The sequence below is a fragment of the Agelaius phoeniceus genome, chromosome 8, assembly GCF_051311805.1.
Source record: "Agelaius phoeniceus isolate bAgePho1 chromosome 8, bAgePho1.hap1, whole genome shotgun sequence".
Taxonomy (NCBI): domain Eukaryota; kingdom Metazoa; phylum Chordata; class Aves; order Passeriformes; family Icteridae; genus Agelaius; species Agelaius phoeniceus.
This window is the reverse complement of record NC_135272.1, coordinates 19,187,747-19,208,488: the sequence shown is the minus strand read 5'-3', so window position 1 is coordinate 19,208,488 and position 20,742 is coordinate 19,187,747. Positions and strand designations below refer to the sequence as shown.

The following is a 20,742-nucleotide window of genomic DNA, read 5'->3' as shown; positions in this document are numbered from 1 at the left end:
ACTACCAGAACTTAATTTTTAGGTAGGACAGAAGTTAACTAAACCAAGAGAAAACTGCAGCCCCAGGAAAGCAGGGTTTAACTTCAGAATTCACCATCTTCTCTAAGTTAAGTCTGCCAAATTTGGTCAATAGTTCTTTTTAAAACAAAATCCTCCATATAGCTTTTCATACAGATGAAATAAAAACGTTCTAAGGACAAATATGAGTTAAGACAATCAAGAAGTTAAAACAGGAGCTCTAACAACATTGGAGAGAATGTAGCTACCAGGAAAGTCATATAGAAGGCTTCCTAATACCTCCTCCCATACAGCTGCACTAACACATGAATCAAACCCTATCTTACTCCATCAAATTTAGAGCATTCTTTCACCTAAAAATAAGATGGAAGAGTAAAATTTATGATATTAAAATTATTTTTGAAAAATTCTTTTTAAGGTATTGTGGAAAAATATGGAATGGGATAGTTACTATAATACAGAATGCTTAAAAAATTGAGAGCAAAGTATCTGAAAGTTATAACTGAATACACAAGTCATCTAAAGAACTGAAGAAGTACAGCCATGCTTTATGATAAGATTTATCACAATTCATTTGCTAGAAGTCAATCAATATGAAGTAATATATCCACTTCTACTTTTCCACATGATTAAATTTGAACAGAAGTGTAGAAAAAGTACATGAAAATCAATTTAGAAATTTATCCACAAGACAAATTACTATTTTGGTGGGTATAAGGACAAAATACATTCGAATCTGTCCAGGAAGTAATTGTCTTTCTACAAAATGAAGCCATTCAGCATCTCTCAGCCCCGAAGTTAAAGATGTTACAATCTTGGACCAATTCTCCATCACTGATTACTATTAAGAATCCTGTGTTTCTCTTAACACAGTGGAGAAGGGGGTAGAAGCATCTATTTTTAAGACACTGGTACTACCCCTCTTTTTCTATGCTGCAGAAACAAAATATTTCTCAGAATACAAACACAATCAAAGGAAAGGCATTTTCAGTCCCTGCTGCATCAGCATTACCACCCATACACAAAACCACTGTCAATTCCCAAGTTATTTCCCTACTACCATAGAAGCAGTATAAACCAGCTCTTGCCCTTGCTGATAAAACATTGAGGATGAAATGTGAGGCAGATAGTTAAAATAATGCATGTAACATAACCTTTCTCCATTTTATACCTCTAAATTGGAGTAAGTTAATTACCCTTTCTTTGATGGGGCTAAGTGAAACAAGTGCTTTACAAATCTTCAAATCAAAAGAGTTCTTTGGAAGATAATACAAGGCTCTGTACTGAAGGCAATGAACTCTGATCTACAGAATCTTTCTTCAATTGACATCTCTAGGCCTAAATACAGTTTCTGACATGTTTAAGCAGAAGGATTTAATCCTATGCACCCTCATTACTTTTTCTACAAAAGACCATTTTTATACTTGAATTAGTGACACTTGATCCTGCTTCACCCAAAGGATTTTCATCTCAAGACCAGAATTTTAAGTAAATGTAAGTGGAACATGGGAAATGGGCAGGGTATAGAGAATGGGGATGAAATGACACACCAAGTCACCAGCTGAATAAAGAATTTCATTTGGCAAAAACTGAAGAACAACATAAGAAAAGGCAAATAGTCACTGATAACAATTCATCCAATATTATTTTACTTCCATCTCTTTTACATCTAGATGTTTTAACAAAGCATTGAAAAACAGTAAGAGAAAATTGGAATGCCTCTGAAGCTTAAGCTAGTTAAGAGAGATAGTTACTTAAAACAGAGGTGGAAACCAGAGGAGCAGAAGGCAGGTATGGTATTAATTACATTTAATTATATTTTGTTTTCATCAAGTACCTAGATGATACCTTAAGTTATTCTCCCCCCTCATCCCATGGGGACTTGCTACCCTAATGCTTCTCAAACTAAGTAGCAAAACCCTAGAATATCCTAGCTGAACATTTAAATACTCTACTTCAAAAATACTATCATGATGTCACCTGGAAGCAATAGCATAAGTTTCTGGTATCTGTTTTCTCCTTGAACTCCTAGAACCATTTCTTCCTACCTGTAATTTGTTGCAGTATTATATCTGAGGCATTTGCTGTACTGTATCATAGGAATGGTCATCCCCCAAGAAAGGCCAGCCCATTGCTCTACTCTGTCACACAAACAGCTACTGTAAATTCTTCCAGGGAATTTAATGGTGAAGGAAATGCAGCCCACATCCCTTCAGTAAGAAGTCGTTTCCAACTGCAGTTCCATGGGATGCCACATGAAGGTGCCAGGTGTCAGTTCAAGCCTGAACCAGCACTTCTGAAAGCAAACACCACTTTTTGCTAAGCATTTGAATATCTCTGACCCTTGTGCTGGAGAAAAATGATAAACAGATTTCCCATCCTGAATGATTAGATGGTGCCATTCAATGAAGGAATATTACAGCCTAGGAGATTTTTAACTGAATTGATAACCTCCATAGACTCACAGAGTATGCTGAGGTCCCTTTCTGTGGTGTTGCTCTCTGGCCTCCCATTCCCCAGTCTGCCCCTATATCCAGGGTTGTCCCATTCCAGGTGCAGAATCTGGCACCAGCCCTTGCTGAATTTTGTAGTTGGTGATTGTTCATCTCCCTAATTTGCTGAGGTCCATATTAACCTCCATCAATCTATAAGGCCAGGATATCATCTTTCAAAAATAAAATGTATTACTTATACTTTACTTCAGATGCCTGATACCTTTTCCCTACAGAGCAGTACTTTTATACTGCCACTCACTTCCAATCATGGCATGATGTTTCTTGTTTGCCACCCTATTCAGTCATTGGTTTAGTAACTTGAAAACAGAGGCACCATTTAATAACTGCAATCATCTTCTAGAGTACATATCCAGAACTGGAGCACAAAGTACAAGTATACTCATTAAAGTATGAAGTCTGCCTTCTTGAAGACTTGCAATCATATAAAGCCACTTGCTTGCCAAAACAGGAGCCCCCCAAGCTTGCAATTACTTAAGTCAAAAGATAAAACCCAAGAACCTGGTGAAATAACAAAAATACAGCTTCCTAACTGCAAAACTTGGTTAATTTTTCAGCATTTTACAAATGTCCAGGTTTTATTAAAATTAAGAGACTATTTCTCTAATTGTGATTCAGTCTTGTCTTGCTCCTCCCTCCCTCTTTCCTGCAGGAACATTCAGGTTATGACCCTCCAAGGGCCCTACTGCATCTGCTGTGAGCCTGGCCATTCAACAGCACAGGCCCAGGTGCTGCAGAAGTGGTGACCTGACTATTCAGCTACTCCCTTCCAATCATAAACTGAACACTTCCCACATGCAACAAATGCTCTGCGTGAGAGGATCAACCTGCACACTCATTGCAACCTAACTGCTGCCTGGGAAATCTTACCTATTCAGGCTTTTTTCTCCAACTCCAGTTTCCTGAAGTGTGTTTCTCCTCCCCACTTCTCAAGCACGTGAAAAAAGGTGAGCACTGTTTTTGTCCTCTCATCCAGTGGTTCCAGTAACACGTGGATTGTCAGGAGCTTCCTTAATTGGGCCAAGACAAAATTCCTAACGCTTAATGCTGCTTAGGGATTGTGTGCTTCTGAACAGACCAAGGGTGATACAGCAAAAATAACCCTGGAAATAGCTGAAGGCAGGAATAGTGCAGAGGCCCTGGATAATGCAAAAACCCCCAGGTATTAAGTCCTTTTCATCTTGGAAGTTCCAAATACTCCTCAAGATCCTGATTCTTCAAAATCCAACAACTCACAGATCTAAGTAATAGATAATTAAAATAATTATTCCAGATACATGATTTTTTAATCCAGTGCTCCTTGATATCAAAAACAAATTAACAATGAAGAGGTTCTCGCATAAAAAGTTGCCCTGTAGAACCTTCAGGTCATATGAGAAGCCTAGTCCCTTTGGGAAAAAAGTCATCTTGACAGAGGCCAAGATGTACATAAGGGATTTCCTAGACAAGCTACATTCCCATCCAACATAAAACTGGAGCTTAGAAAGCTGCTGTTTTATTCTGGTACCCTTTTACTGCAAACAAAAGAAAAACCTCCTCAGTACTACTGGCAAATGCTTTTATCTTGTACTTATGAAAAAGCAAAGACAGATATGGTAAAGTTATGTATAAAATTAAGCTGGGAAATTTCCTTGTTTTAGTTTTGGACTTAATCTTGCTAAGTTTTCTTGGTCATCCAATAGTCAAGGTTGAGTTTTCAAAATTACCGATGTGAATGGCTTTCTGTGTGAAGCGACAGCTCTGATTATTGTAACAAGGCTAAGTTTTTCTTTCTCCTTTCCAATGATTTAAGCCACAGAAACATGGAGAAGTTCAGGTTTCCTATGCAACTACTGTTACTGGAGAGCCACAGAAAAGCAGCATTTAACCAAAGACAAAGCAGATAGGCTAACCCTTACTCTTGTCACAGGAAACACAAACTGTTTCTTTGCATATACAGATGCAGTAGAAGAAACAGTACTCATTTAATATGGCTGTAGCTAAGCACTTGAGAGTCTTACTCTATTGCTACATAACTGAAGTAGCTCTGATGAGGACTGCTGTGAAATGGGCAAGTAGCATCCCATACCCTGAAAGAATGTTTCAGTGTAAAGCATGATTTACAGGGACTATCATATTTACTACTTCTATTGCTGCTTATACCATGTCAGAGATTAGAGCTGCAAAAGCTGTTTATACAAGAGATCCAAAGGCAGAACAAATGACTGAATAAAACCATTATGACTTATGAAGGCCATTATAAACCATCAATATGAGATTCCCATTTCACAGTATTTAAATTCTGACTTTGTTTGAGAAAACTATTCAGAAATAAAAAGGACATTAAAAGTTGCTTTGATAAAACTATGTGAAAGCCAAGTTAACCAGTCAAGTGTAGTATTCTCAACCCAGATCTGTTTACTGGAAGGTGAAACGTGAAAGATGCTATTCTTAGAGAATAAAAAGCTTCTTACCAGTGCCTAACTCATTAACTGAGGTCTTGCCAAGGCAAGGTTTGTCTAGTTGCCAAATGACAATCTTCATCAAGATGGATTGTTTCTCATTAACTCCATTTTTCTGAAGCTATAGTTACCTGTATTACACTATCCTGAAAGACTGTGCTCCCTTATAAGAAGTAGTGAAGACTTTATCAGGAAAAAGCTCAGAAAGTTTCAGAAAGACTGAGAAAATCTTAGAGAAACAAAACTGTCAAAGAAGAGATTTCAGAATTGTATCATTCCATTCAGGTTTCTTAATTGAGGCATTTGTGTATAATTTCTCTGGCATAATAGGCTCAAGGTTAAATTGCAGCACATTTAACTAAAATAGTGACAGTTCTAGTAGCAAGTTCCTAGTCTGCTAGCATTTAAGATAGGCTTAAATGGTTTTAAGAACATCTTTATTATCTTTTTAGTGTGAATGTTTAAGTTAGACAGTATTGTGAAGTCATTAGAACGGTTGAAAACTTCAAGTGAGAACTGAAGTCTAAAGTGCTCAAGATTACATAACCCCACTTTGTGTATAATTTAGTGATAAATCATGTGACAAGGTACAGGAGCAAGTCAACCCCAAACTTCCCAAACCATCAGATCTAGCACTACAGCTCTTTTGTTTAATAAATGGGGTATAGTACTAACATAAAAATTACTTCCTTATGTCTCTTCAAGAGTAGGGGGAAAAAAGGAAGCAAGATAGTGAGTTTTTAAGTACTATGTGATCCAGTAACAGGCTCTCTGTAATCAGGCAACTCCAACCCTACATATTCATGAGGTTTTCAGATCAGATACTGCTTCAGCAAAGCAAACTGACACCTCAGTAAAGTCAGCCAAATAAAATTCTGAAACAAGCTAACAGAATAGGAGCCCAAGGAAAAGCAATTTAAACAGAGAAAGAGCTGAAAGAAAAGCAGTTTACTTCCAAGTACCATGAAGTATCTTTATCTTGTCATTACAATGATGCATCTAAGCAAAGTTAAATCAATAAACAATTGTATTAATGTAATTACTTACACACCTCACAGGTGCTGAGGATTTCATGCCTGAGCAGACATCTCCTATCCCCCTCCTGAGAACTTTCTGAGCAAGTCATTTGATTGAAAAGGATAAGTGGCTGTGGAATTCTGACCACAAGAACCACCCAAGGAGGCCATTTCCATGAAGATTCTGCAAACCACTGTTCTGAGCTACAGCATTTTGAAAGTCACTTCCAAATATTTACTTTGCTGTCATGCAACAAATACTTCTAATCACTTTCTCACAAAGAAGACTGCATTTTTGAGGAAGTGAGGAGACCATCTGATCCCCTGTATTAAAGTTACACTCCACTACTACTTGCAGACAAGCCCTGTCAGGCCCCCTTTGTGTGCAGCCTGGGAAACACAAGGGACTGATGTCAAGCTTGTTGATAACATGAGGGAAGCTATAGTAAAATTAGCACTTCCCCAAGAACTGAGCCTTGCAGTCTATTCCTCAACTTACCTCTAGCCTTCCAAATTCAGAAAGACATTAAAAACATACATAACATGGTAACCCTACCAAACACTTGCTTTTACTTCCCCAAGACCATATAAATCTCCTTAGATATGAGAGGGAAAAAAAAAATAAGATCAGGCATTACCAAATATTGCAGACACTGATAGGTATGGGTGCTGCAATACAAATACCAGGGAAAAGTTTAGCAATGATATGTAAAAGGTTATTACACAATTCCTTGGTACCACCTGGTAACTGTCACTTATTTTCATATCACATTTCAGCATTTTATGAGCACAAAAGGGAAAATATCTTTATGGTATCAGATACAGGAGAACAACTTTAAAATGGGCCAAACAGATTAGGAACCATCAATTCAGAACATCCACCAGGAGTTACGTGTTCAAAGTCTTTAGTTGTGCCCTAGTAGATAAAGGAAACTTTGCTTCCTTCCATTACCCAGTAATTATATCTGGTATCAGGTTACACCTTCACAGGTCGTTAACACTGGGTTAAGGAATATACCTACAGAATTTCCTTTACATGTTAAAGAAAATTATATTCTCCTCCACACCCTCTCAAATTTCTCAGTATTTTTTTTTTAAATATGACACTGTCCTTACACAAATGGCTCAGTTACAGGCCTTGGTTAGTACAGCCATCTGTAACTAACAGTACAGAACTAATCCCCCTTCTTACCCACAAGATCAAATGCCACCTAAGAGTCCTTCACACTTCCTAAAAGCACATTAAGAAATAAAACATAATAGTGAAGTCTGGAAGAGATACAAGTTTCCCTTCTTAATGCAAATGTAACACTTTCATATCACACAAATTGCTCAGGACCTTCCCCAGTTGAGTTCTGCTTTCAATATTAGGTCAACCTTCCCTTGGGATACTCCAAAGGTCCCTTCCAATCAAAATTCCTTAATGATCATTAAAGAACTTACTCCCAACCCAAGCAGCCCATTACAAAAGTCGGTTTTCAGAATCAACCATTGGGAACTCCAGTAGAAGACACACAGTTTAAAGATAAGAAAACATCTAGAAAAGATACCCTGGAATGAAAAGCTATGCAAAGAAAATAAGCTAAAAACCAAGGAATATTGGCTTACATCTTCACAGAAGCAGTGCTGGTTACTGGAGAAAGGAGGGAAGAAGGGTTGATGTTCACAATTGCTTCCAATCATTTGGAAAGCAAGTTATGCTTGAAATAGGAACACACTTTTTGTTTCACTTCTGCTGCAGCCAACTCCGTGTCAAGCAGATAGGGATATATCACCACACAGGAAACAGTTGGTCTTGAAATGCAGTCCAAAGCACCAACTTTTTATCCGCAGCATAGAGTGATTATTTGTTTGGTGTTTTTTATGTCCTTAAGTAGTATTCAAAACTATAATCAGTTTTATTTTTTACCTTCTATATGAAGTCAGTGGCTTACAAACATGAACCTTTTACTACACAGAAAATATTTTTTCTGCTGTTCTAAAGATACAAAAGCCATCAAGAAGTGCTATCTCAAAACCCTCAAATAAAACCAGAGTTATAAAAGAAGTTGCAGACGCTCTTCAAGAGCACATCTAAACATTTCATTCTTATGATTCTGTAAACTTCATACTCTCTATACAGGAAACTACAGGAAATATAAAACAAACTTCTGTTTATCTATTCGTGCCAAATAACTCTTCTACTTAAGACACCATTCAATAAAGTGTGATTAGTCCAAATAGACCTCCATGTTTTAAACAAATCTTACAAGGCTTAGATATCCTTCTTTGAGCTCAGCCACGACTTAAGCCATTTAACTGTCCTTGCAGCTGTTTTTATGGGTCTTTTTTAAGCATCACCTTGTTAAACTAGTTTCAGCTAATAAATAAATACATCTGGACTAACTTCATGCTCATATTCTATGCAAGTAACCCAAAAATGTTCTATAGAATACGTCAAAGTGTGTTGGGGAGACTCTCAGGTGATCACTTTGAATATGCGAACCACAACACTTACTTTTCATAGACCAGTTCCTCATCGGTACAGAAGTAGTGGGTATTTACGGTACTTTTCGGTTTAGTTCGTAAAGTAGCGAAGTACAGCCGATCTGAAAGACAGATTAGAGGCACAGCGTCGGTCAGCGAAGGCAGCCGGCCGCCGCCTCGGGGCACGCCTGTCACCGCGGGGCGGAAGAGCCTCCGCCGCTGCTTTTTCTGCTGCGTGAGCGGCGGCGGGAGCGCCCGGAGCGCTCCGCCCGCGGGCCCTGCCCTGCCGGGAGCCCCTCGGCAGCGGCTCCGGCCCAGCGAGCAGCGCGCAGCAACAGGTGCCGGCCCCGCGCCTCGCCCGGAGCGCGGGGAAAGCGGCACCGGGGCGCCCGCGGCAGCCGGGGCGGGCAGCCCGCGAAAGCCGCCGGGCAAAGGGGCCGGGGCCGAGCCGGGCAGGCTGCAAAGCCGGGGGAGGGAGGTAGAGAAGCCAGCGAGTTTCCTCGCTGGGGGAGGCTCCGGGACCCCGCGGGCAGGGGATGGGGCGGCTCCCGCCCCGCTCTCACCTTTCACGAACTCCGAGGCTCCCAACAGGACTTCGGAGGCGGCCGCCGCCGGCTCCATCTTAAAGAGGGCCCGGAATAGCGAGGCGCGGGGCGGCTCCGAGCTCATGGCGCTCCGGAGCAGCGCCGGCGGGGCCGGGGCGCGCTCGCAGGGACGCGACCCACCGGCCAGAGGGGCCGCCCGCCAGGGCCCAGGGTGCTGCGAGCGCAGCGGCCGCAGCCCGCATAGGAGCGGGAGCGGAGCCGAGAAGAGCCCCGGGACACGACGGGCAAGCGCCCGCAGAGACTCCAGCTCCACCCCGCCCCCAGCCAAGAGACGCCCCCGGATAAAGCGGCAGCGGGCGGTTACCAGGCGACCGGCGGCGCTCTGGCAACCGCGTTACGGAGCCTTTGTGTCGCCCAGCCCAGGGCTGACGCTGCGAGTGACCGGCCCCCGCGCTCCCCCCGCTCCCCGGCCCGGCAGCGCCCCTGCTCCGGCAGGCAGCGGCCCTGAGCCCAGCACCGCCCCGCCCTCAGCCCCGCCTGCCCGGGCAGCGCCGCCGCGCCCCGCTGCGCTGGGGCTGCTTTTCCCCGCCCGGGGGCGGCCCGTGGCAGAGCGCCCCACGGGCCGACCTGGGCGGGTGTCGCGTACAGCTCGGAGCGGGGCTGAGCCGGAGCGCTCCCTCAGCAGCGCGGGCGGGCTCCGGACGGGGGCAGGCGGAGCGGCGGAGCCTCAGGCGCGGGGGAACCGGCCGAGCGCCCATTGCGCTACCTGGGACACCCTTTGTCGTGACAGACAGGTCGGCTGATCAATCAGAGGCCGCCCTGCTACGCCTGCGGCCAATGAGCTGGCGGTGCCCCGGGGAGCGCCCCGCCCCAGGCCCCCCGCGGCCGCCGCTTCCCGCCCGGGCGGTGCCGGGAGCCGCTTGCGGGCAGTGGGAGAAGCTGCGGGCGCCTGAGGCGCGGAGCTCTCCTGACGCGCTGGTTCGAGCGCTGGGCGCGTTCTTCCGCCTCTCCCCTCTAGAAGGAATGGCTAAGTGCCAAACAGGGCAGACTGTCCGTCTCAGTTTTACAACTAAAGCAAAGGTTGCAACGGAGAGGTTCCTTGAGGAGATAACAAAAGGGGGTTAAAAAAAGTCACTCTTCCCCCGAACAAGCAAAAAAAATCCACTCTTGGAACACCTTTAAAAGATGTTGTAATATAAAGCCATCTGCAGCCCTGAGGTTCGCATTTGTATCACCAGCTTTCCCTAACACTATAGATAACCTACTGTAACCACCAGTGCATAGAGTTAATCCTGGTGTGTCTGCTAATGAGGCTAAACATGAGTGTGAAACCCTTCTGACTCCTTAGTTTTTAATCTGGTGTCATAAGCACTGGATAATCTTTAAAACTTTACAAATAAGGTGAAGGACTACCGAAGACACTGCAGCTGTTTTGTACTTGCTTAATTTTTGTGTTGATTCTAATGCTTTGTACCTGTGTTCTTACACTGCTTTTTTTCGACTTTTTTGGAAAAGCTCCAAAACTAATGTGCTAAATATGACCCTGTTTGTGCCTGATTCTGAAACCTGAGAAAAGCTCATTTTCAGTTGTAAGTACTATTTCATACAAGATGTTCACAAGAAAGAGACTGCAGTCTTATGTAGCAGCAAATTAAATAAAGGTTGTTCCTTTTCATGGAAACCGGTGTTTTTCTTTAGCCTGTTTTTCTACAACTTTCACTTGTGTGTAACTCTTAACAAAATCAAGTATTTCACTAGTGGTTTTTTATTTACAAGCAATTTTCTGAGGGCTACTGTGTAAGAGACAAGGTATTAAGGTATATTGTCCAGAACTGCAATTTTTTAATGCCCTTTTTTACTCTGACTTTCACTACAGTTCAATGTAACACATTTCCAAGTCAGTGCTGCACTCTGCTTAAGGGGAGTTTGAATGAGCACACTTGAAATAACTTTAGCAACATTCTTGGGCAACAGAAGGAAAGATGGAGCAGTCTACAGCCTACTATCCAGTATCTAGAATATGTAGAAACAGAATTTGTGTTAAAGCCTAAGATATGTAAACCCATCCAGCTAGACTGGTGAATCTAGGAGGTAAATATTACTAGATGCTGAAGCCCAGCTGTCACATTCTTGAATACTGCTTATATGTCTTCTGCAAAGTTGAAATTTCATTTTTCATTGTAGAAAAGTTCTCATTTGTGGCAATTAGCTGCAGCCTTTGTAAGCATCAGAAATAAACATTTCTTGTCTTCCCTGTAAAAATATGTGCAAAATAACCTCTGTGTTTTTTCAATTCCAGTAGTGTGTCATAGCTATTAGTATGATTATTTCATGAATTTCACTTTGCAAAATGCTAGCTTTAAGAATATTTTAAACTAGTACAACTTAGTTATTCTAATTAATACTATGTACTCGTTTTAACATTTGAGATCAAATATCAAGGCTGCAGTGACATCTTGTGGCATTTTTTTGTAAAGAAGCATTTTCTTGTGCATTTTAGCACTATATCCTTTTTTATCACAGATTTTTAAAATATATATTTTAGATACCATGGTCAAAATCCTGTGTTGCATTAACCGTAATTTCAACAGAACATTCAGAGGTGGTGATGATTCTGTTTAGACTCCAAAATATTACCAAATGACATAGATAATCTCTCAGAGAAATAATCACATATATATTATTTTGTTTAAAATATAACTTTTTGGTAATGTATTTTCAGTAAAGAATCCTAAGACATTTTTAAAACTACCAAGGGATAAAAAAATCCACTTTTAAAAAATAAGCAAATAACCCCTTTTGGTTCCAAAGTACAGTGAATTATGGCTGGAGCTTAAGTCTTATCTTTGTATTTTCTTTGCTAAGACTAAATGATTAAGGCTGTCGGTTATATGCCTTTTCTTCCTTCATAAGTAGGCCTTACCTAAATTAAATGAATGTATGTGCCAACAAGTACACATTTTTTTTAAAAAAAAGAAATCTTGGTGCTTCTCATGAGTATGCAAACTGTGAGCTTACTTTAGACATCCTAACACTTAAAATTTTGGTCAATAATCTGAGAATAAACACATCACAAGTCTGCTTTCTGTATTTTATTTTACAATGGTGCAAATTAAATGGAACGGTATCATTAAAAGCTTGTTCTATTAATTCTTTCACTGATACAGAAGAAATCAAAACAACTCCTTCGCTCCAACAAAGAGCCCAATACTAAGGTTTGGCTGAGTTGACAGTTCATTTCACATTTCAAAAATAAGGTTAACAACGACTGTGAGTCTTCACAACTCTAGCTGATACTGCACAGAACAGAAATAATGGAAATTTGCATTTCTGGAAAGGTCATAGACCTGTTTGTATACTACTTAGCACTACAGCACAATAATTAAAAACTACTTTTCACTATTACAACAAAATTAAGCAGACTTTACATTGCCATGTTAAGATTCTGCCCTTTAAATCTTACAAAAGTACTAGGAAGACTTCACTGAACAGAAATCAAATCCTTTAATACTGATAGAACAAGGCAAAAGATTCCTTCATTCCCCCAAAGACTCACACCCTGCTGTAAAGAACTTGTCATATTTTCACTCTTTTTTCAGCTAACGTATTACAAATCATTATAGACTTATATACCATTTGTGCAGATCCTATTTGTGTACCAGGTATTAGCTGTGACTGGTTGCCCACAGCTACCTTTGAACTGATTCTAAGAATCAATTAAAAGCTGATGCAGATGAAACTAAATCTGCTTTGGATGCCAAATCTGATTCTGTGACCCAGGAAAATCTTTGTCTTTTATTCTTTCCTCCATACACACAAAAAAAAAGCCCAACCCTTCTGCAACTTCATTGGAAAAGTTTTGCCCTGTCTATGTCAATAGAAGGTTTCCAGAATTACAGAGTCCCAATCCAACAAAAGCCATTAACAGCAGCTCTGTTTCTTGCTATAAATAATGTCAGGGAATTCAGAGACTGATAATAGTCCATCCCTGTCAAATATCACTGTACCTTAAAATACTTTTTTTCATAATGCTTTACCCATTTATTGTACATTTTAACTCTGTTGTCATAGCCACCAAAACAGAGGAAAGAAGGAACTAAAAAGTAAATACTCATTGAAAGAGTAGCTAAAAAACCAGTAGACCTGTAAAATTACAAAATGTACACTGTAATAAATGTTGAACACCCTGTTCTTACTAGGAACTGTAAATAAGAAATCTTTAACTAATTGAGGATTTTCCTGGGTGCACGTTTGTAACAACGTATATGCAAAATATCAAAATAAAACTATGTACTAAAGAGATATTAATAACTAACATTCCATCCCCTTTTCTGGCTGCTTATATAAGTTTCATATTTCATGTATTCATGTTTCTTATATTTCCAACCTCTAGAATTTACCTTTCAGCTGCTTGCAATGTTTCAGCAACTCCAGGCAAATCAATAATAGAAAAAAAAGCCACATCAGAGATCATTTTCCATTAACTGAGCAGGAGTAGATATTGTAGGCAATGGTTTAAGGACTATCTGAGATTAAGGTGAGGTACTCTTCTGGCTTTCATAGCAGCTTCAAGAACGTCTCAGAACACCAAGTAGCTTATATACAAACTTCAGGAGGGTTTGTACAGGAGGCCAAAAGCCTGGCCAGCAGTTCACTGTAGCTCTTCTACAGCTTCACTGGAAACTGGGTAGGAGCAGGTGAGGAGTGGGAAGGCAAGGAAGCATCTCAAAATATAACTGTCACAAATATGCCTAGACCTCATTTCACTGGATAGGTATATTTAAGGGGAAAAAAAATCCAAATGTTAAGATCTGAAGAATAGGAGTGCATTTTTGTCTGCATGTTTCTGAAGAACTGACCTAATTCATTGGAGTAGCTTTTCAGGTTTTAAGGAAAGAGGATGATTTTATCACAGCTAAGCATGACTACATATTCTTTAATTTTTCTCAAAACTTATCTTTGCGAATTAGTTAGAAAGGAAAGAAAATACATAAAAAGCTTACTGGAGACAAAATCAGAGGCTACAAAGAGGGATGGCCAAGATGCAGTAATTACACCTTCTTCTCTCCTTGAACTCAGTACAGTTCACTGAGTATTGTTTAACATTTAACACCTTAAATTCATTGGCTTACATTTTATTTTTGTGATTGGCATAATTAGGAAAACCAAACTGAGAAATCATGATATTAGAATATTTTAAGGGCATGCCATCATAAATATTAACGAGTTTATTTACACAGTAGGATCTCTGTAACAAATGCTCTGCTCGGTGCCACATTCCAGAATAGCCACTGTTAGTGTCTTTTTCTAAATTTCTTATGTCAACAGGCTTCACAAACACTCCTGAAGGCTTTCCAGTATGCTTGGCTACCAGAAAATTCATGGCAATATCATCACAGTTTTGAGTTTCATCTATTAAGGCGTAAACTGCTTCTGGCTGCTGTTGAAAGTCTTCTAAATAGCCACTGTGAAAAAATGCTGCACCGATGAGCACCATGGAATACTGATCTCCATTGCCAAACCCAGGGTTCTGCAGCTCAAAGCTGCCATAACTGTAGACGCCTGAAGGAGTAGAAATGTGCTTTCTAGGAACAAATCCCACTATATGCTCTGGAAATTGCTGAAAGAAAAAAAGAAATTCAACACTTATTTCACAGTGTGGGGTTCACTTCAGTGTGTTCATAAGAGAGATTTATGTATTTTTTAAATGAAAGGAGGACAACATTATTGCCAGGAAAGAATTAAATTGTTGGCATATGGTCCCTTTGATCTGCATAAATGTTGCAATTAAGTACAGTTCCACAAAACTGATAGTCTGCCTCATTCCACATCACATAGTGCCAACAAAATATCTACCCACAACTGGCAGCTGTGTATTTGGCACGGAAAATAACTTTACAGACAATTTCTCGTGTTTTGCAAAACAAAACACACAGAGTACGATGCATTTAAATAAAGTCAGCAGTTAGCAACTTCATGGTTTTGTAAAGTAAGAGTTAAAATTTTAAAGTTACAGATACTACTAAAAAACAAATTTTAGAAACTTTGCAATTTCTATTCAACACTTCAAACTTCCTAAAATCTAACTTTAAAGCTAGAAAACTAATGGTAAAACAGTGTGATACAGTATTGCTCTAACTAAAACTATTAATCTCAAGTGCAGCTCACAAATACTGCCTGCCAAGATGCAAAACATTACCTGCCAAACGGAAAAGGCAAAAGCAAGGTCATGAGCACTGACTAGTGTGTCATCATCCATCATTAAAACAGCTGAAGGGAGGAAAATGAGAGAAAAACATTTAATTGATCAAAAGATTAAATACATGACCACAGTATGCAGCACAATATTTGACAAATGAAATATAAAATTTCTACAACTATTAAGCTGAATTGCAATTCCTTGAAAGTAGATTGGTAAAACAGAATTAGATTTCAAAGCTAAAGCAAGGTTACAGCTTTGTGGTAACTGGAAGCAAACCTAAGTTCTAGATTATTTGCCAGGCTGTTACAAAACTCAGCAACCTTTGATCATCTGTAGTACAGCTGGAGAAATACGTGTTAGAAAACCTTTGGGAGTGTTTGGCAAAGCAACTTAAAATTCTACTAATCTTGTTTAAAGATACAAGTAGAATAGAGTTAGATACTTTTCTTTAGCATTTACACTACGTAAGCAAGTTAAATTGCCCAGGCAACATTCAGTATTTTCAAGTACAGAGGGAAGACTCTTTGCCTTACGTTTTAGACAAAAGACTACCAGGAAGTGGAAAAGGAAGGATATTCTTAGATCTGAACTGCAGATGCATTAAATCTTTTAAAGTTTGCAGTTAGCACAGATCTTACTACAATAAGTAAAACACTTGGGAAGTTGAAGTTTCCAGTGTCTTTCTAGAAATCACGTGTTTGGACTAGCAGGCATGATAGGAAGGGGGCAATAAATACAATTACCTTTACTAATCATGAGTAAGGTCAGGTCTGTAATGCAACATATTGGGGGTTTTTCCACTTGAAACAAACAGGATTTATTGTTGTACACGTCCTAGAAAGAGCTTAGGAAGAATATTTAGATGAATACCCAGGAGACTGGAGAAGGTACTCTTAAATAAAAGGGTGTGTCATTTGAGATAGAAAGCCAGACAGCTGGGGAGGGAAGTTTCTCAGAAGAGCAGAACATGCTTGAGAATTTAGTCTTAAGAGGAATGGACTAAATCAAGTCTTTATCAGATGACTCAAGTCCAGATTAGTGCAGACACTCAACAAATAACATGCATTTTGAATTTCAGTTTATGGTACAGAAGGAAGAGCAGCTGAGCTACCTACGTCTGCCTCACAAAGGAAATGGAGAACTGTTGCAAAAGACCTTGAAATGCATTTGATATTCCTCTTTTCTTTACTCTTCACTGGGGGCCTGTGGTGGTGTGCACCTGATGTGATAACACAGGGTTCCTCTACACTACCCACACTCTATGAAGTGGTCCACAAGATCCATTGATTTATTACACACTATAACTCAACCATCTCTCTTTTAATTCAGATTTCAAGCATGAAAATAATATTAGTAATAGTGATATGAACTGCTGATTACCTTTTGTTTCCAGGTCAGGGAAATTCTGCAGTCTGTTTCTCATACGATTTACAGTTTGAACTTTAAAGACAACAGGGACAGGATGAGGCCCCAAGGAATTCCACATTTCCTCTGGTGTCTTCTCACCAATGTTGTTCCACACCACAATTACTTTATGTAGGTGGGGGATTGCTTGATAATGATTTAAAAGCTTTAGCAGTAAGTCAGTTCTATTGTATGTCTGCATAATAAGAGTGAATGAATCCAGGGCAGACTGAGTCTGGGTTTTTGGTTCCCTTCTCGAGTTGGGCAATTTGTCATCTTTGATAGTGGGAAGCAAAGCTGTTAAAGCACCTGCCACAAGAAGCAAGACGATGATCACCACAGAGGTGAAGCGCAGTAGGCGGATTCCCATAACTCTTCCTGGAAGCTTACAGAAGTGAAAACACCTTGAAAACAAGGAGCAGGAAAGGAAGTCATTAAACCCATGTACAGTGTTCTATCTTGATCAAAACTCCCAAAATATTAAGTACATTTTCACTTAAGTAAATAAGGAGAACTTTAGCAATTTGGCAAATTACTTTCAGCTGTCAAGACAGGTGTTTCTGGTACCCAGTTTGTGTGTTTACTTGCTTTTCACTCTTCTTGGTTAAGCTTGGATTTCATTGTTTTGTGAAATAAATCTAGAGTAGTCCTTTAGTGTTCATTATTTCCTATTTTCTCAGTACTAAATTTTGGATTGAACATTTACATTCCTCACCAAGTCTATCCAGCTGAAAGTAGAAAGCAAATTGGTACAGAGATTCAATTTTCAGCATTGCAGGAGCTCTTCCTTAACTGGGAAGCAAAAAGGAGAGAAGGTGCCTTCTCAAAAGCTCTGGCAGGAAGGAGGAAATAAAATGCTCACTTTTTCTCTTGCTCAAGCACCACACAGGAGGAACAATTTTTATAACTGATTTGCTGGACATTTTGTCAATAGTATGTATATCTGCTTGACAATGGTAATCAGTACAGAAAATGCGATGCTGATCACACTAAGGTTATAACACACAGGTGGAGCAAAAAAACATGCCAGATGGAGTAATACGGGAATGAACAACCTCAGCAACAGCTGAAGTGATACATCTAGAACTTGTGAGAAATAGGCAATGTCAGATGCAAGATGTTACCTATCAGCTGTGAGTGTAGATTTAGTTTAAGGCAGAGGTTTCTGGATCCTTGTGATCTTGGAACTAAACAGAAGCTCTTGAAAAGCAGCTTCTAGAAAGATAGCCCCTCAAATGTTCTTCACACAGTGATAGGATATCCTGAGTTGGAAAGGACTCATGAGGATCATTGAAGTCCAGCTCCTGGCTCTGCACAGGAAAGGCCCCAAAATTCCACCATGTGTCTGAGGGCATTGTCCAAACACATCAGGCTTGGTGCTGTGACAGTTTCCCTGGGGAGCCTGTTCCAGTGCCCAGCCACCCTCTGGCTAAGATAGCTAGATATTTCCTACTACCCAGCCTAAACCCCCTGCCACAGCTTCATGCCATTCCCTTGATTCCTGTCACTGGTCACCAGAGCCATGAGATCCGTGCTTTGCCCCTCCACTTCCCCTAGCTAGGAAGCTGTAGGCAGCTGGGAGGCCTCACAGACCCTTCTCCAGGCTGAACAGAGCAGGTGACCTCAGCCACTCCTCAGACAGTTTCCCCTCAAGGCCCTTCACTATCTTCGCAGCTCTTCTTTGGACACTCTCTAAGAGCTTTATATCCTTCTTATACTGTATTCTTAAAAAACTGCACAGAACAATCATGAGGTGAGGCTGCATCAGCACACAGCGGGACAACCCCTCCCTTGCCCGGCTGGCTGTGCTGTCCCTGGTGCCCCCAGGACAGGGCTGTCCCTCCTGGCTGCCAGGGCACTCCTGGCTCATGTCCAACTTGCCATGGACCAGGACCCCCAGGGCCCTTTTCACAGTGCTGCTCTCCAGCCTCTTAGTTGCCCAGTCTGTCTGTCTAGGTGCAGAGTTTGGCACTTGTCTTTGTTGCACTTCATACACTTTTCCTTTTCTCCTTCTTTACTTGCAAGATTAGTGCATAGAAACTGAATAGAAGATGAACATTCTAAGCTTGCTACTAACTCATCTATACATATTATTTTAATACCATCACTCATATATGCATATTATTCATGTTACTCTGTGAGTAATTTCTAGGTTTTCAGCAGGGAATTCTGATCAAATTCAGTGATCCAGGACAGCCAAACAAGTACAATTTTTGAGAGAGTATCTGTGTGGGTTTTCTTTGCAGAATTTTGAATCATTTCTTTCCAAACTGCAAATAACTTGCTTGAAAATATGAAAGTAATAAGTCTAAAATGCCTCACAGCTTACCTCATTGTTGCCACATAGGATTGTTTTCCCAGCTTGTTTTTACAGGGCAGTTGTTTGTGATCTTTGAATCTGCTGGAAATTAAAGGGATTCTATAACTGGAGATCAACAGTTATCCACATGCTACCCAGCATGCTTTTACAATTATTGACTGATATATGCATTCAAGGCAATTATCCCATTCCTTTTCCTGATGCTCAGTTGAATAGTTATCTCTGCCTTTCAACGAACACTCCTGAAAGAAGTCATTACACCAGATGGTTAAAAAGAAAAGAACAGTCTGTTTCTCTGCTTGTAAAATTGCTGCTTTGTGCCAGTGCAATGTCTGTGTGTTCCACCCCTAAGTTCAGCTATGGAGACACAAGTAGGTCTTCAGAACCTGACAGGTGTTTCTGTGCTCACCAGGCACCACTAAAATATATATTTGGCTACCACAGTCAGGCAAATACAATTTTATCCCAATAATATTTTATTTTCTGGGTCATCCCCTTCACATTCTCACTAAGATTATCAGTTGGATCGGAAGTTTAAGACACAGAATTTTGGTCTCCCCATGAGGTTTGGCAGCTTGGAAAATACAAGTGCAAGCACATAAAAGAAGGATATACAGGACTCAGGACAGCAATATAGGAAAGCTGTGGTCCTAGGTTGTTGGAGAGATTTTTGTTCCTTTAAAGCTTGCTGAACAACCAAAGAGTTGTTAATTTTGATTTAAGAATGGTACTATGAAAGCTTAGAGCACAAGAATTTGTTGAATAATTGAACCTCCGTAATTTCCTCCGTGAAATTCCGTAAGAGTAATTTGTTTAGGCTATATACATTTGCTTCTTAAAATTACAGATTTGTTATTGTGTATATACCAATCTGAATATGTCCACATATACAGGTCTCCCCAAATCTGATTGTCCACATATACAAATATCCCCAAATTACTATTACTTTGTGACAAGAGGTCACTGAAACTATTTCCAGAAGCTAACTGCTTGTTCTGGTTGCTTCATTTCATAGGGAACAAAAAATCATGCCTGACTTCTAAAAATTATTAGCAGCAGGGGCAACACAGCATTTATGAGATCCACTATATTCCCATCAAATATGCTTTTGAAGAAGTGAACCTCAGATCCTCTTTCAGCAGTTTGCAACCAAGTTGCAACACTTACCAATGCTATCGTAATGATTAATTCAACTTTAAAAGCATACTTAAAACGAGAATATAAATACTGCTTGCTGTTTATGAGACTTTGCTTGCCATACCTTCTAGTGCTTACAATAGGTGTAGTGATAGGCAATTATGACATTACTATATATTCTCAAAATAAACGTCTGTTGAGGTGTTTTAAAATTAGCATCATGGCCCTTTCCAACAAGCAAATGCAGATAAGATGCCAATTAAGTTATGAAATTTCAATGCCAGATTGACGTCTTTTTAAAAAGCATACAATACTACCTGCAGAGAACACAAAGTTGACGAAAATAAAATCCCTACATCAACGACCACTATTTTAATCCTCGTTTCAAGAAAAAGAGTTCTCGAACGGGGTCCCCTCCCTTGGCGGGCAACACCTCTTGACAGCACCCCGCAGTAGTTGGGTGCAGCCAGGCAGCAGCACCGCCCGGCACCGCACGCCCCGCTCGTCGCCCCTTGCCCACAGCTTCGCTCACGTTCCGCAGGCGCCGCTATCGCCGCTTCTCCCGGCCGGGCTGTGCTTCCCAGGGGTCACCGGCAGCACGGCAGGGCAGGGCGGAGGAGGCACCGGCCCAGCCCCGCCGCTCAGCCCCGCACAAGCCGCTCCGGTGACTCAGGGGCGGC

At 40.6% G+C, this 20,742-nt stretch overlaps 2 protein-coding genes across 11 annotated transcripts in view; both read right to left on the bottom strand.

The window, feature by feature from the left end:
* Positions 1-9,458, bottom strand: part of CDC14A (cell division cycle 14A) — a 49,909-nt gene extending 40,451 nt beyond the window's left edge. For 2 of the 4 annotated variants that reach the window (XM_054638846.2, XM_054638847.2), the window contains exons 1-2: positions 9,018-9,457; positions 8,486-8,576 (exon numbers count right to left, since the gene is read on the bottom strand). In XM_054638846.2, coding sequence (XP_054494821.2) covers positions 8,486-8,576; positions 9,018-9,123 — 197 coding nt within the window. In that variant the 5' untranslated portion in view covers positions 9,124-9,457. Of the gene's footprint in view, positions 1-8,485; positions 8,577-9,017 lie in introns of all 4 variants that reach the window. The other 2 variants (XM_054638845.2, XM_077182158.1) reach the window with 2 other exon arrangements.
* Positions 9,459-12,076: 2,618 nt separating this feature from the next.
* Positions 12,077-20,735, bottom strand: EXTL2 (exostosin like glycosyltransferase 2). 7 transcript variants are annotated; one of them, XM_077182150.1, is made up of 5 exons: positions 20,595-20,735; positions 18,935-19,167; positions 16,582-17,009; positions 15,199-15,269; positions 12,077-14,619 (listed from the first exon to the last, which is right to left on the bottom strand). In XM_077182150.1, the coding sequence occupies exons 2-5, from the start codon at positions 18,937-18,939 to the stop codon at positions 14,128-14,130; spliced, it is 996 nt and encodes a 331-aa protein (XP_077038265.1). In that variant the 5' UTR covers positions 18,940-19,167; positions 20,595-20,735; the 3' UTR covers positions 12,077-14,127. The 7 variants fall into 7 exon arrangements, with proteins under 7 accessions (XP_077038265.1, XP_054494516.2, XP_077038267.1 ...); XM_054638541.2 differs by having other exon boundaries at positions 18,935-19,006; positions 20,595-20,727; XM_077182152.1 differs by having other exon boundaries at positions 18,935-19,003; positions 20,595-20,727.
* Between the last annotated feature and the right edge of the window lie 7 nt (positions 20,736-20,742).

Bases quoted from the DNA above. Each gene is read 5' to 3' on its own strand.
- EXTL2 (XM_077182150.1), bottom strand. The intron at 15,270-16,581 runs GTAATCAGCAGT...TCCTCCCTTCAG, and splicing joins CCCTGACCTGGAAACAAAAG to CTGTTTTAATGATGGATGAT. The intron at 14,620-15,198 runs GTAATGTTTTGC...TTTTTCTTTCAG, and splicing joins TTGCCTTTTCCGTTTGGCAG to CAATTTCCAGAGCATATAGT.